Raw genomic sequence first — 13,937 nt, forward strand, 5'->3', positions numbered from 1 at the left:
TCGATGATGTCATCAATATTTGCCATTTAGCTACATTTGCTTGTAACTGCTAGCGCTCGGAAAAGACACATCAACATTGGTTTTATAACTTTAAAAAGGTTGTGCTAAAACAAAAAAATCATAGCTTGCATTTTAATTTAAACTTCTGTGCTTCAGAGCACACCCACGTGAAGCGGGAGAGGGTCATTTATGTGTATATATTATGTATTTATTTATGCTTTGAAGTACTTTATATATATATTATATAAAAATATATATATATAAAAAATACCAAATTGAAGCCACAAATTATAAAGGGAAAAAATGTTTTGTTTATTTTATGTCGTCTCCAGAGCTCCATAGAAGATATTTGTGCTGGATGTTCTGTCAGTGTGTGAAGCTCTGACCTGCTTTAGACTGATTCATGGTCTTCACTTCAGTACTGCTGTTTCAAATCCCTCTTCCATTTCTCACCATGTTTTCTTGCCTCTGGTATCATATGCTCATTTTTTTGGTGTTTGTCTTCCTCTGCTCGGCACATCTTTTCCTCTCCCACACTCCCTCTGAAACATTCATTTCCACACCTTTGATGTGTTTATCTGCAGCGTGATAAGCACAGTGTGACGGGTTTGTAGCGTTCTTTGATCGCCTCACCGCTCTTGTTCAGCTTTTATTCTTACCTCCTTTCTTCTGTACTTTACTCAGATAGTAATTTTTCTAAAACACAGGCCTAAAATGATCACAACTTGCTTTTAAAAGGAGTCACTCGAGGTTTGGATGAATCGTCTGCAGGTTTCAAATCCCCACTCGGACAAACTGTTTTTTGTTTTTCACTTCCTGATGAATGATCTGATCTCCAGTTGCTCATTCATCCTGAGAGTTTTTATTTTTAGGCGACATTTGTTCAGAGGGGAAGATCCAGTGAATTTATAGTTTACGGACTCGCTGGGAAGTGAAACGCAAACTCTTCCCCTCTTAGAGACATTCCTCAGAGGCATAAGACAGCCCATCCTCTGACAGCATTCCTTGGCATCCACTCTCCAGATCCATGAGGGCTGCTTTGTTTCTTTCTTCTCTTTCTCATTGTCTTTGCTTCTTATGAGCAGACAAGTCCAACAACATACAAACACACTTGTTATCGCATGGGAACACTGCTCTCTGTTGCGTCGCCTTGTGGGATGCGCGCACATTGTTGTTTGTCGGCGCCCCGCGCTGATTCATTCCGTCTTCTATCTCGGCCAGCCTCTCCCTCAGTGGGAAAGCCACCTGCTGTTTTGATCACCCCCCCTCTCTTTTTTTTTTTTTTTTTTAACCACTCTCCATTTCCTCGCCTGTGTTCCTCCCCTGTCACACACCCACTGTCACCTCAGTGGGGGGCTAACTCCTGCTGTCTCAAGCAAACGTGTCTAATTCCTGCACACACATACACTCTGGATTCAGCCTTAATCTTCTTCTCCACCTCCATTCTCGTTTGGTGCCTTAGGGGTTGCACTTTGGATAAAACTGAGAGCTGACAGCAGTGATCACAGTGTTACACAACAGCCCTAAATAATGTCCACGGGAATGAGGCTGACTCGTTTAAGATAATGGTTATAGAGATATAAGGAGAAATATGACTGGTGTACTTAAATTACTCCATCCATTTTTATGGATGGACGTATGGATGGGTGGATGGATTGATGGATGATGAAGGCATGGATGGATGGATGAATTAAAGGATGGATGGTTGGATGGATGGATGATAGAGGGATGGATGGATGGACAGATGATGGACAGATGGATAGATAACCGTATGGATGGATGAATTAAAGGATGGATGGATGGACAGATTAATGATGGACGGACAGACGGATGAATGGATGGACAGTTGGCTGGATTGATGATGGATAGATTGATGATGGACGATGGATTGATTATGCAGGATAGATGGATATATCTTCTAAATTTCTATTCAAACAAGTTTTACTCAATCTAAACAAACCCAAAGGAAGATCGGACAGTTCAACGACTCATCAGTTAAAGCTATAGTCACATCCATCCTTTCAGGTCTAGCGGTTATTTGAGTTGTTGAGGTCCATAAAGGGAAGTGGCTGCATCTTAAAGAGAGCACAGGCACACAATATTACCAAAAGTAATGTCTCACCCATCTAAAAGATCAGAATCAGGTGTCCTAATTGTTACAGAGCTCCAAACTTCATGTGACCTTCAGATCAACCCAAGTCCAGGATGCAGAGAGCTTCATGGAATGGGTTTCCATGGCAGCAGCTGCATCCAAGCCACACAAGTGCAATGCAAAGATGCAGTGGTGTAAAGCACAACACCACTGGACTGTAGAGCAGTGGAGACGCCTTCTCTGCAGTGATGAATCACGATTTTCCATCTGGGAATCTGATGGACCAGTCTGGGTTTGGAGGTTGCAGGAGAACGGGACATTTCAGACTGCATTGGTGGAGGGGGAATGATGGTAATGATGGTGTGGGTCTGTTTTTCAGGATTTGGGCTTGGCCCCTTAGTTCCAGTGAAAGGAACTTTGAATGCTTCAGAAAGAAACAATCTGAAATCTGGACCAAAAAATCTTTGATTTTGATTGAACTGTGATAAATATATTTTGAAACAAAACATTTAAATGTTTTTTTCAAAACTGTGGCTTTTATTAATATTTTAGTGTGAATCTTGCCAGTGTGTTGATGTCCCTTTGGTATAATTTACACCAGTAGGACCAACATCACATGACGTTCATGAGATGTTGGAGTGATCAGGATGACGTCTTCCTCCCCCATACTTACCTTTCTGCGTGTTCACCACAGTATAATGCCCGTAAAAGCGAGCGGTCCACTATCTTAATATTTTGTGAGGGTCAACTGCGTGCCCACTTTTCACCCTCAGACGGCTCATATCTACACATAAGGACAGTTGTGACTATTATGTAAACCACAGCTTAAGTGTTTTTGTTTGCTGCTTAAAGTACAAACTAAAATTGAACGTGACGAGTGACTCCGTCAATGTGAAGAGAGTGGGATTATGGGTACTAGTGTTGCATCAGTTGCAGCTGTCCAAACTTTCTTTACAGTGTCCTCGGGGGTGCTTCTCACTGGATTGACTCTGCTCAGCTCTTTGCCTTTGGAAGTTATGAGGATAAAAAAGGAAATCTTTTCTCATAAAGCCAGGCTAGTGATTAAAACATGGTTTGGCACAGTTAAAGAGCCCAAATGTTTGATGAAAAAGACATACCCTGGCGTACTCTTAAGCTCACATTTGGCTGAATTTTTGACTCTTGAAAGAAGTTAATTCACTTTAGACCACAGCAACGTCTCCATTCCACTTGAAACATACAAGCAAACATTTTTTGAAAAACTTTATGGTTCAACTTTTGATTGAGTTGTTTTTTGTTGTTCAGGTTGTCCTGATTGGATTAGTAATCTACAATCTGTCTGACAAACTGCAGTTGAACTAAAGCTCGTGTCTGCTTGCAGCCTCCCATCAGCCCTGCAGGTCGGTGGAGTTCATGTGCAGCAGTGGGATGTGCATCAACGCTGGCTGGAGATGTGACGGAGAGTACGACTGTGATGACCAGTCAGACGAGCAGAACTGCAGTGAGTGAGCTCTGGACTAGAACTCATGGTTCATTTAGTGAATATATGAATGAAAACAAAGACATTTGAGTTCTACTAACCTCCTTTTCTATTGTGTGAACGCAGCAACACCCATGTGCACGGCGGACCAGTTCCTCTGTGGAACGGGTCGTTGTGTTCGGTTGTCGTGGCGATGCGATGCGGAGGATGACTGTACGGATCGCAGCGATGAAGATGGCTGTGAGAAAACTGGTAGGACTTGTTGTTATGTCGATTTTCAGAGTCTAAATAGATAGCGCTTCAAACTGTAGTCATGACAACCGCTCATAATGACCTTCCTCCCCTGAGAAAACCTTTTGTTTTTTTCTATGAAAAATTAAGCTGGAAACTGCAGGTCAAGTCTTGGCTTCACAGAGAGATGTAGATAAACAAAAAAGAGGCTTGAGAGGACAGGAAATGGAATCTACTGCTGTCTGGGTCTATATTCACTAGAAAATACATCTGTTTGTAAAAACCTATGTATATTTTGCATTGTAAAAAGAGAATCAAATTCTTTCGCTCACGCCTGCACTGTTTGATGACCTGTCCTCGCAGAGAGTCCGCCTTGTGCTCCTGATCAGTTCCAGTGTGGAAACGGGCGTTGCATCGGCCAGAGGAAGGTGTGCAACGAGGTCAACGACTGTGGTGACGGGACGGATGAACACCCTCACCACGACTGCCGTACGTATACACACACAACAGGCAAACAACCGGAACGAGTTTTCATGGATTACTTTTAACGAGGGCTGTCATGTCATTCATGTTTTTGTGAGATTATTTATGTATTACTTCTAATTCATTAATCGAATTAATGTATTTTTATTCTAGCCTAATAATTGCTTTGAAAAGCCTCCTTCTGAGATATTTTATTTACATTTTTCACATTGAGGTGCCGTAAACGATCAAAATACAACAAAAAAAAGGCCTTATAACATTTTCCTGATAAAACAAACTTCTAACCTTTACTTTTTCACCAACAAAAGGTGTTTTTTTTTTTTACAATTAATAAAAATGAGTGCTCTCATTTAACACCTTAATAATGAGTTATTAAAAAATATTTACCACAAACTTCTTATTAATGTCAACATATTTATATGTTGTTACACCTTGTTCTACAGTTATCTTCTCATGCAATCTTCCCTCTGCATACCCCATTAATTTATGATAATAAATAAATCTGGATTTATCTTTTACATAATAGATACATGACACGGATACGGACAGTGAATCGTGCACTGAGAGGCGATGGAAGACGTGTATTCAGCTGAGTTCAAATTAGGGGTTCATGCAAGTTAACAGTTTCACCTTTGTTTTATATATTTGAGAACATGACATTAGTTATAGAATAAAATGGAGATTATCCCGCTAAAAAAAAAAAAATGTCTGTAATTAATGAATCGCAATTAATTAAATACTTTTAGTATAAATCTGTGTTGTCTGCTCTTTGTTCAACTTCAGTATTGTTAAATTCCACTTGGGCCAGCATGTATGACCCGACCGACGAAACTTCCACTGACATAAAATAGTGAGCTTTCAGAGAGTCCATAGAGGCAATCTTCAGATTAAATACCGTCTTCTTAACAGAAAAGCTTTTCAAGGTCCAAAAATCAGTTTTAGTGACACGAAACTAATGAAGCACAGGAGTCCTTAAGCAGAGCCCTGTATGTCTGCAACAGACTCATAAATGTTGAATGTTAAAGGCTATGTGGTCTTCAGATCTTTAGTTGTTTTGTTCTGGCGTCCACACAGGCCCCCGCTCCAGCGACGGCAACTGTAACCAGAACAACGGGGGCTGCTCGCAGAAGTGTCAGATGCTGCGAGGTCTGGTCCAGTGCACCTGCCACACTGGATACCGACTGCTGGAAGACAGCAAATCCTGCCAGGGTAAACGTTTGTGCTGCAAAAACCTTTGTGGAAAGAAACAAGCTTTGAGGGTCACCTCTGCTGGTTTCAACACCTGACTTTATTGTATAGCTAAACATCATGTGAAAAAGAAAGTAAAACATTCACACGTGTCTAAACAGAAGTGTTTCAGAAAAAAATGTAAACAACATTATTAAAACAATTGTTGCTACTGTGGACAAAATTTAGGTTGTAAGTTAGATATACTATCTGGTGCTAACCGTATACTATGGTGCACACCATATACTATCTCGTGACCACCAAAAACTACCTGGTTGTGCACCATAGACTATCTTGTGAGCACGATATACTATGTCATGAGAACTAGATTGTATCTGGTTCTCACCTTATACTATCTGTTGCTTACCAAATACTACCTGGTGTGCACCATATACTATTTTGTGAGCACCAGATAGTATATGGTGTGCACCTTATACTACCCGGTGTGCACCTTATACTACCTGGTGTGCACCATATACCATCTCGTGAGCATGAGATACTATTTGGTGTGCACCAGATAGTAGCCAGAATTTTTTTTTTTTTTTTTACTCCGATGTCCCATTAGGGGATCTTTAAATTTAAAACCTTTGGAACACGTTGGAATTGTTCCTGTCAACATTTCCATTTTTTTCCCTTTAAATTGACAGATTTTTTGATTCTATTAGTGTCCGTGGTCTTTGCAATAAATGTCGTGCACATAAGTTCTAAAAGAAATGTGATTTTTCAAAGCATGAATGCCCCCCCCCCTTCATCCACCTCTGTAAAGTCTTGGTCCTGACTGTATCATTAACCCTGTGGGAGATTGAGTTCAGCATCTCTGGTTCCTTTTCCCCTCAACTTCTGCTCCGGGGCTCTTCCAGATGTGGACGAGTGTGCTGAAGAAGGTTACTGCAGCCAGGGCTGTACCAACACGGAGGGGGGGTTCCAGTGCTGGTGCGTCCAGGGCTACGAGCTCCGGCCTGACAAGCGCAGCTGCAAAGCTCTGGGTAAAAAACTTCTTCTCTTTGATGTGTGACCACAGAGTTGCAATGTTTGACCTCCAATCAAAGTGAGTTGTCTGAGTGTCGGTACCTGATTCTACTGTAACCATGTTCACTCCTCAGTTGTGAGGATTTAGGCAAATTCTGAGGGTCTGGACTAGATTTAGGTTTGCTTTAGAGGAAGCGTACAGAGCAGCTGTAACAGCTCATCAATCTGCTGCAGATCAAGTTAAGCACAGGTCAGGACGGCGTGTCAGGCAGCTGCCAGACCTCATTCCTTTAACTCTGCTGAGATTAATGCTCGCTCTTATTAGAAGAGTGTGTTTGCTCCAGCTAGGTTGTTCTTTTCTGTTTCATCATTTCTGTGCGTCTTTCCAGGTCCGGAGCCTGTGCTGCTGTTTGCTAACCGCATTGACATTCGCCAAGTTTTGCCACATCGCTCCGAGTACACGCTGTTGCTCAACAACCTGGAGAACGCCATCGCGCTGGACTTCCACCACAACCTGGAGCTCGTGTTTTGGTCCGACGTGACGCTGGACCGCATCATGAAGGCCAACTTGAACGGCTCAAACGTGGAGGAGGTGGTCTCCACGGGTCTGGAGAGCCCAGGTGGGTGCAGCGGGTTCAGATGTAGGCCATCGTATGAGTACATCTATCATTTATGCCATTTCTTCAGCTCTGCTTTTGCACGTCTGACTGCTCTCTGGTATGTTTCAGCCCATTCACCTTGTTCATATAGAGAGTTCAAAAGGACAGCGTTATTGTTGCTCTTGCCTGGAATTTTTTTTTTTTCATTAGTCTTTTTTAGTGTTTTGCTGTCTTTTGTTTTGTTGCAACCTCCGATTTTCTCATAGTTTGCAGCATTATTTGGTGTAAAGCATGTGTTTTTTTCTCTAGCAGTTGTTCCTGAATAGAGGATACATGAAGCTCTGTGGAGGGCTTGATAACAATATGGAATAGTTGTGGCAGAGAGGTAGTGCGGTCGATCGCAGGTTTGGTTTTGGCTCTGCCCCGTCATTTGTGTCAAACTGTCCTGAACACCTCGTTGCTCCTTGTGGCCTAGCTGGTTAGCAGTGGTGCATGGCCCCTCTGCCATCACCGGTGCATGAATGTGTGTAATTGGGTGATGGGAGTGTGATTTGCTGAGATTACTGTTCCTACAGAAGGTTATAGGGCCCCATGAGAACATGTCATTCTTTTCATTCGCATTAAAAAAGCTTCTATCCTGAAAACTCTCCTAAAAAAAACTTTTGTGTTCCTACCGTTCAGTTTATTTAAATTTTGTAGACACTACAGTCTTATCCATAAAATCACTTTTTCAGGGAGGCTCCTTTCAAACTAAAACTTATTGATAAATTTGTATTTTCCAGTTGTATCTTTCCACTGTGGAAGAGGATACTTAGTAATTCGTTAAAGTTAAAGTCCCATCAGTGTGTGAAATTTGTTCTCCTCATCTGACCCATCTGCTGGAGGTGCGGTGAGCTGCAGACACAGCCGCGCTTGAGAACCATTCAGTGGTTTAGCTGCCCAATCTAACCCTTTTTAATGCTGTGTCAAGCAAGGATGCATTTGGTCCCATTTTTGGGAATCTTTGGTATGATTTAGCCAGGGATTTGAACTCACATCCTTCCAGTCTCAGGGCAGACACTCTACCATAATCCCACTGAGCTGGTTAATTAGGTGTATACTTTTAAATTATTTTAAAAAATATATGCGTATATATATATATATATAACTTTTTTTTTCCAAGAAAAACAAAAGTTTAGTTTTAATGTTTATTTCTTTTTTTAATTTAGTTTTATGTTTAATGCTCTCTGATTATTGCATTTTGACCTATCTCTAGAAACTTAAAATTTAAATAAAGCTTATTTCAGTTTAACAGCTACACAAGCTGTAGATCAGTGATGAAAGGTTTATATATAGTGACTGTAAATCTTATCTTCAAGCACAAAACATGATATGAATTGAATTGTTGCAATGAATCGTTTTAAGACTTCTTCCATGTTACTGTTGACCAATTTAGCAACTTATGAATGAGTTATTTATCTATAGGCCCAATCTGAACTCTTCACTTCTCCCTTTCCCTACATTTAGCCCTCCAAGCAGAGGTATGAAAAAATAGTGTCTCAGATTTTGAACGTCACTTTTGTTCAATGACGTCACCAATAATCGCTGGTTAGCTAGCATTAGCACGGAGCTTCCAGCGCTCAAAAAGTTTTCTTACTTTCTAAAGGCCATGCTTCAACAAAAAGTCATTACTTACATTTAGATGTTAACCTTCAGAGTGCACCCACGTGAAGAAAAATGTTTCTCCACAGCGCGACGCGGAACCGCCTTGCGGGGGAGGGGTCTTTATCCCTCCGCCTGGAGGGGAGGATATTAAAAAATAAATGTTGGACACCACTTGCACCTCACAAGCCCCTTCAAATGAAGGGGAAAGGAAAAATTCAGATTTCGCCTTGGTCAACAAAAAACACCAGTTATACTTGAGAAAATTTTAGGGCTATATGTTATTTCCATATTCGTTATAAAGACCGCTCAGTCATTTCCAGCTTTTGTTTATACAAAAATGTAAGGGGGCATCCGGCTTAAAAACTCTGCCAAATCACTGATGCGAAACAGTGGGTGCTGTTTTGCTGTGGCGACCAAAAAAAATGGGATAAGCTGAAAGATGAAGAAGAAGAAGATGCTGCTTCACTTTTAGAATAGTAAGTTAAGTTGTAGTATACTTAAATAGACTACTTCTTGCTAAGGACATCTGCTCCATCTGACTCCAGAGATTTGCTAGTTCAGAGGACAGATCTTCATTTTTGTTCAGGCTAAATCCAGGGTAACCAGCTCAGTACTAGAGCAGTAGTCATGGCCAGAAAAGACAACATCCATAGTCTGCTCTTCCCAGTCATGACAGGCTGTGTTTGGTCGCCATGTTCAGACACCAGGATGTACGGCAGGAGTAGTTGTTCAGTTTAAAAGAAAAAAAAAAAACAGGGTCAGCTCCTCTTCTTAAAGTGCCCACAAGGATTTTGATCAGGTCATCAGGAATAAAATGAAAGGCATGTGGCTGAATATTAATGACCCACTTCTTCTATAACACCATCTGTTGGGAAAGTGTGGAAACTTAATAAGGAGTTATATTTAGCTGATGCCATGCATTCAGGGACACAGCAATAGTAGCTTAATGTGCTGTCCTCTCAGTTTTGGAAGGCAAATTCTCTCTTTGAAGTCACCGCGTAAACACACAACCAAAAACGAACACACAATGCAGAAAATAAACAAAAATCCGTCAATAAACAAACTCATTCTCTGTTTTTGGAAAATCAGCATATGCTTTTAGCCACAAGTGGTCCAATTTTTAACCCGAAATACGTCACACGGTTCTGTGTATAGAACCCCTTCTATATTGTTTGTTTCTTTCTTTTTAGTTCTTTATTAGCAGGACAAAAGAAAGTTGGGCTGCTTCCCAAAGTATATCTATAACTGAATGTTAAAGATTCATTACAAATGATAATGTAGAAGGCTTTAAAGAATACTTCCAACCTTGTCTTTATTTCTTTCAGGCGGATTGGCCATAGACTGGATCCACGATAAGCTTTACTGGACTGACTCTGGGACTTCCCGCATCGAGGTGGCCAATTTGGACGGGACACACCGCAAAGTGCTGCTGTGGCAGAACATGGAGAAACCCAGAGCCATTGCACTGCACCCTATAGAAGGGTAAAAGTCCAGACGCACACGATAATTCACCACAGATGTGCTCAGATGTACACTCTTCCGTGAATGCATATCCCCCGTGGATGTGTCCCAAATGTGGAACAGAAACAGAGCAGTGATTAAGTTTTGGCAGCACAGCATTACCCACAGGCGAGCATCTGTGAGGAACAGACATGTCAGGAAAGCCTTTTGCTGCCTTTCATATCGATTAGTGAAAGGAGACGGCTTTGTCGAAGGCCCAATGAAGAAGCTCATTAGCAGGGACCTGCACAGGATTTTTGAGGGGCAGGGGCTCAGAGTTGGAGAGGGGCAACAAAAACATGTTTTTTGTTGTTTTTTTATGCTTTAAACAATATAGAAATGAATGAAAATGTAAATATATACACGTGTATATGGAAATAACTACTCAGCTATGAACTGTGTTGTTGAAGGTTATACAAGTGTCATTTATATGTAAACAATTTATTATCATAGACTTGGAAAACATCCAAAGCATAAAACACTGGAGACTCTTTATTTTGGCATTGTAAAGGAGCATGAATTAAATTTAAAACAAATTGTAATATTTTAAACACAGATCTGACAACTTATATCCCCAGAATGCTAAAATTATTATTATTCAATGTCATTATCACACTGTTGTTGTGAGGATTTTAGTTTGGTGTTTCAGTGGAGTTTTAGTCGCATTCTGCCTCCTGTCTGTCACTTCAGGTTCATGTTGATCATCTACAGCTGTTTTCATTTCTAATAATTGTCTTCAGTGTATAAAAGTACTGCATTACCAGGTCATCTGTTTTTCCTCTTTATTTCTCCATGAGTTTTTGTCCTGGGTAAGTTTATTTATTAAATGTTTAACTTTCCACCTTCAAGCCCAATTTTCTGTATTTTGGGTTTAAACACATTTTCCTGGTTTTGACAGTTGAACCCAAACATTTTTTTCTCATATCACTAACAAAAGTGAATTAATACAAATAAAAACTTTAGAAAAATAATAAAATAATGATAACAAAAAAAAAACAGGGCACAAGGGCACTTTTTGATAGGAGGCTAAAGGGGCAGGTGCTCAAGCACCGCTAAGGCCCTATGTGTGCACGTGCCTTCCTTTTAGTTTGAGCCAACTGGAAAATAATGGATCAATTGTTTTCCTGTCAAAGTTTGTTTGAGTAATAAGAAAGGATAAAAATGGCATTGCTGTTTCCAACAACAATGTGCTGAAGCCAGGAGAGTCCAGCTCAGTCTGTGCGCCCACAGACTCACCATGACTATCACCTTCTCCTCTGCAGAAAGATCTACTGGACGGACTGGGGAAACACACCTCGCATCGAGTACGCCAACATGGACGGCTCCAACCGGCGGGTCATTGCCGATACACATCTGTTCTGGCCCAACGGGCTCACCATCGATTACGCCGGCCGCCGCATCTACTGGGTGGACGCCAAGCACCACGTCATTGAGAGAGCCGATCTGGATGGCCGCAACCGCAAGGCTGTCATCAGTCAAGGTACAGTCTAATTTTAAACCACGTTTATTTCATACTTTGGGACTTTGGAAAGTAACATCTGCTGTGGTTCCACCCTTGGTGTACACCTGTTCAGCCTGTGGACCAGTTTGTAGTGACTCAGAAACTGAAACTACACCTGGATTTCATTATATCTATTTTTATGTTCATATGAGAGACACAAACGCTGTACTGTACATACCAGGGACTGTTAGCTGTATCATGCAAAGCTATATTTGTCCAATGTGTCTGAACATTCAATGTGCCTATCGTTAAGATTTTTAATTTTCTATAGACCTACTGAAAAACCTAAACTTCTTCTGCCAAAATGAAGAGCTAAAACCGCTATTCTTGAAATATCTACTCCAGATTTAGTACATAAATACAGTGTTCCCTCACTATACGTGTTGACCTTTTACGGCCTATCTGTTATTAGGAAATCGGTCCTGTCTCCTTTACATTTACTACGCAATTACATTTAATGATCTGCATTAGATTAGTTGTTAAAGACCCACTATGATTAAAGTTACGTTTTCTGTGTTTTTAACATGTTCTAGTGCAATTTTTCTGATGATGGAGGAGATATATATAGAAATGTAATCTTAAAATTGCATTTTGGGGTATTTTTTTTTATTCAAATTGTTGTGAATCAGCAGCAGACGAGCATGTAAACAGAGAACTGAGAGGAAGTGGGGGTGGGGTTGCCTCATGCTAACTGTCCTGCTCACAACTCAGAGGTGAATTTGTAATGAACGCCTGCCGCTCTGCAGAAACTATGTCCTAGAAAATGACAGTTTTCCAAAGAAAATGGCTAAATTAGCCATGATCGTAATTAAAAGGCCACTGGGAATGCTTTGAAAACAACTCAAAACATGATGGTGTACTTGGTTCTTTAATATCTAGTAAACTGCAGGACAGAAAGTTAAAAACAGACTTTGATGCCTTAAATTATTCTTCTTTTTTCACCAGCTTGAGTTAAATATTCTGTAACAAACTTCCGTTGCTGTTTGCATGTGGCTTTCAGCTCTGCACTACATTAGAGCGTTTCTTTTTCCCTCTTCGCCTCTAATTGTTTCCAGGCAAAACCAGGTCAGCTGCTTTTTGCACAGCTTGTTGGAAAGACTGAATTTGTCCAAACTTTTCTTGTGATCTGGAGCAAAAAAAGAAACTTGATTTTTTTGGGCTGATAATACATATTAAATACAGAGATCGATCTCTTTTCAAAAGGAAATACAGATATCCGAGCATGGGGCACCAATGAGAAAGTGGTCTCAAATTTGAGACTTCTTGGTTTGTTTGTTTGTTTGTTCGTTCCTCTTTTGCAGATAAAGTGACAATCCTATTAGTGATGACTAAAGGTGAAGAGTGTAAAGTAAAAAGAGACAGAATTTCCTGAGTGTGTGTGCACAGCGTCAGTCCTGTGAGCTCTCTTTAATGATGTGTGCTCTGAGGATAAAGGGCCGTAATTGGCCCCGGTCCTTCCTCTGCAGCCTGTGTTTGCTCAGACAACACACAGGGCAAATGAGGCGTCTGTGCGTGTGTGTCACCGCACACTTGTGTGTCTGTGTGTAAATACACTTTTAGATGCTCAGTCCAGGAATGTTTACAAGTCTGCAGTTTACCTATATTGCAGCATGCGCACGTGTGCCGGCTGAATGTGTGCCAGCTCCTCTGCGGCGCAGCAAACTTCACACCTGTTCAGCTTGAGCTGGTAGACAGGATGGCAAATCATAGAGCATCATCCAGACATATGTCACAGACGTGCTCTGTAGAAGCTGGATGTACTTCAAGGGTTTCTAGTAAAGAAGCTTCTACGGTTTGTCTAAAAACATGAGAAATGGAGTTGGAATTTAGCATTTTTTTCTCATGATGAGGACATATATAAAGTAAACTAATCCTAAACTAAAAAAAGTTGCATTACCTGTGATGATGTTTGTGTGAATGCATTTTGCTGAATCTGGTTGCTGAAGATCCTGAAGCAATTCAGGCCGAAGGGTTTTGCTGAAAGTGTAAAAACTATTTGCAAAATGCTAAATTGGCTAAAAGACTTGACATTTTGTTAAAAAACTACGAAAGACTGCTGAAGTTGACATAAATGTCTGAAAGATTTGTAGTTGGTTTGCTTTAAAGTCCTCAATACATGTCAATTTTGCTAAAACATGTAGTGTGTTGCTTAAATATTAAATATAACTCCAAATTTGCCCAACAAGCCTTAGTAGATGCCAAATCAGCCAAAAGCTAGCACATTGCTAAAAT

The 13,937-nt window shown here is 40.7% G+C and overlaps 1 protein-coding gene across 3 annotated transcripts in view; it reads left to right on the top strand.

Moving 5' to 3' along the window:
* Positions 1 to 13,937, top strand: part of lrp4 (low density lipoprotein receptor-related protein 4) — a 152,748-nt gene that overhangs the window by 106,912 nt on the left and 31,899 nt on the right. For all 3 annotated transcript variants that reach the window (XM_024295166.2, XM_024295167.2, XM_024295168.2), the window contains exons 7-14: positions 3,453 to 3,572; positions 3,678 to 3,803; positions 4,146 to 4,271; positions 5,340 to 5,474; positions 6,353 to 6,478; positions 6,851 to 7,081; positions 10,030 to 10,186; positions 11,467 to 11,684. In XM_024295166.2, coding sequence (XP_024150934.1) covers positions 3,453 to 3,572; positions 3,678 to 3,803; positions 4,146 to 4,271; positions 5,340 to 5,474; positions 6,353 to 6,478; positions 6,851 to 7,081; positions 10,030 to 10,186; positions 11,467 to 11,684 — 1,239 coding nt within the window. The remainder of the gene's footprint in view (positions 1 to 3,452; positions 3,573 to 3,677; positions 3,804 to 4,145; positions 4,272 to 5,339; positions 5,475 to 6,352; positions 6,479 to 6,850; positions 7,082 to 10,029; positions 10,187 to 11,466; positions 11,685 to 13,937) is intronic.

This window comes from Oryzias melastigma, linkage group LG3 (assembly GCF_002922805.2).
Source record: "Oryzias melastigma strain HK-1 linkage group LG3, ASM292280v2, whole genome shotgun sequence".
NCBI classification, from domain to species: Eukaryota; Metazoa; Chordata; class Actinopteri; order Beloniformes; family Adrianichthyidae; genus Oryzias; species Oryzias melastigma.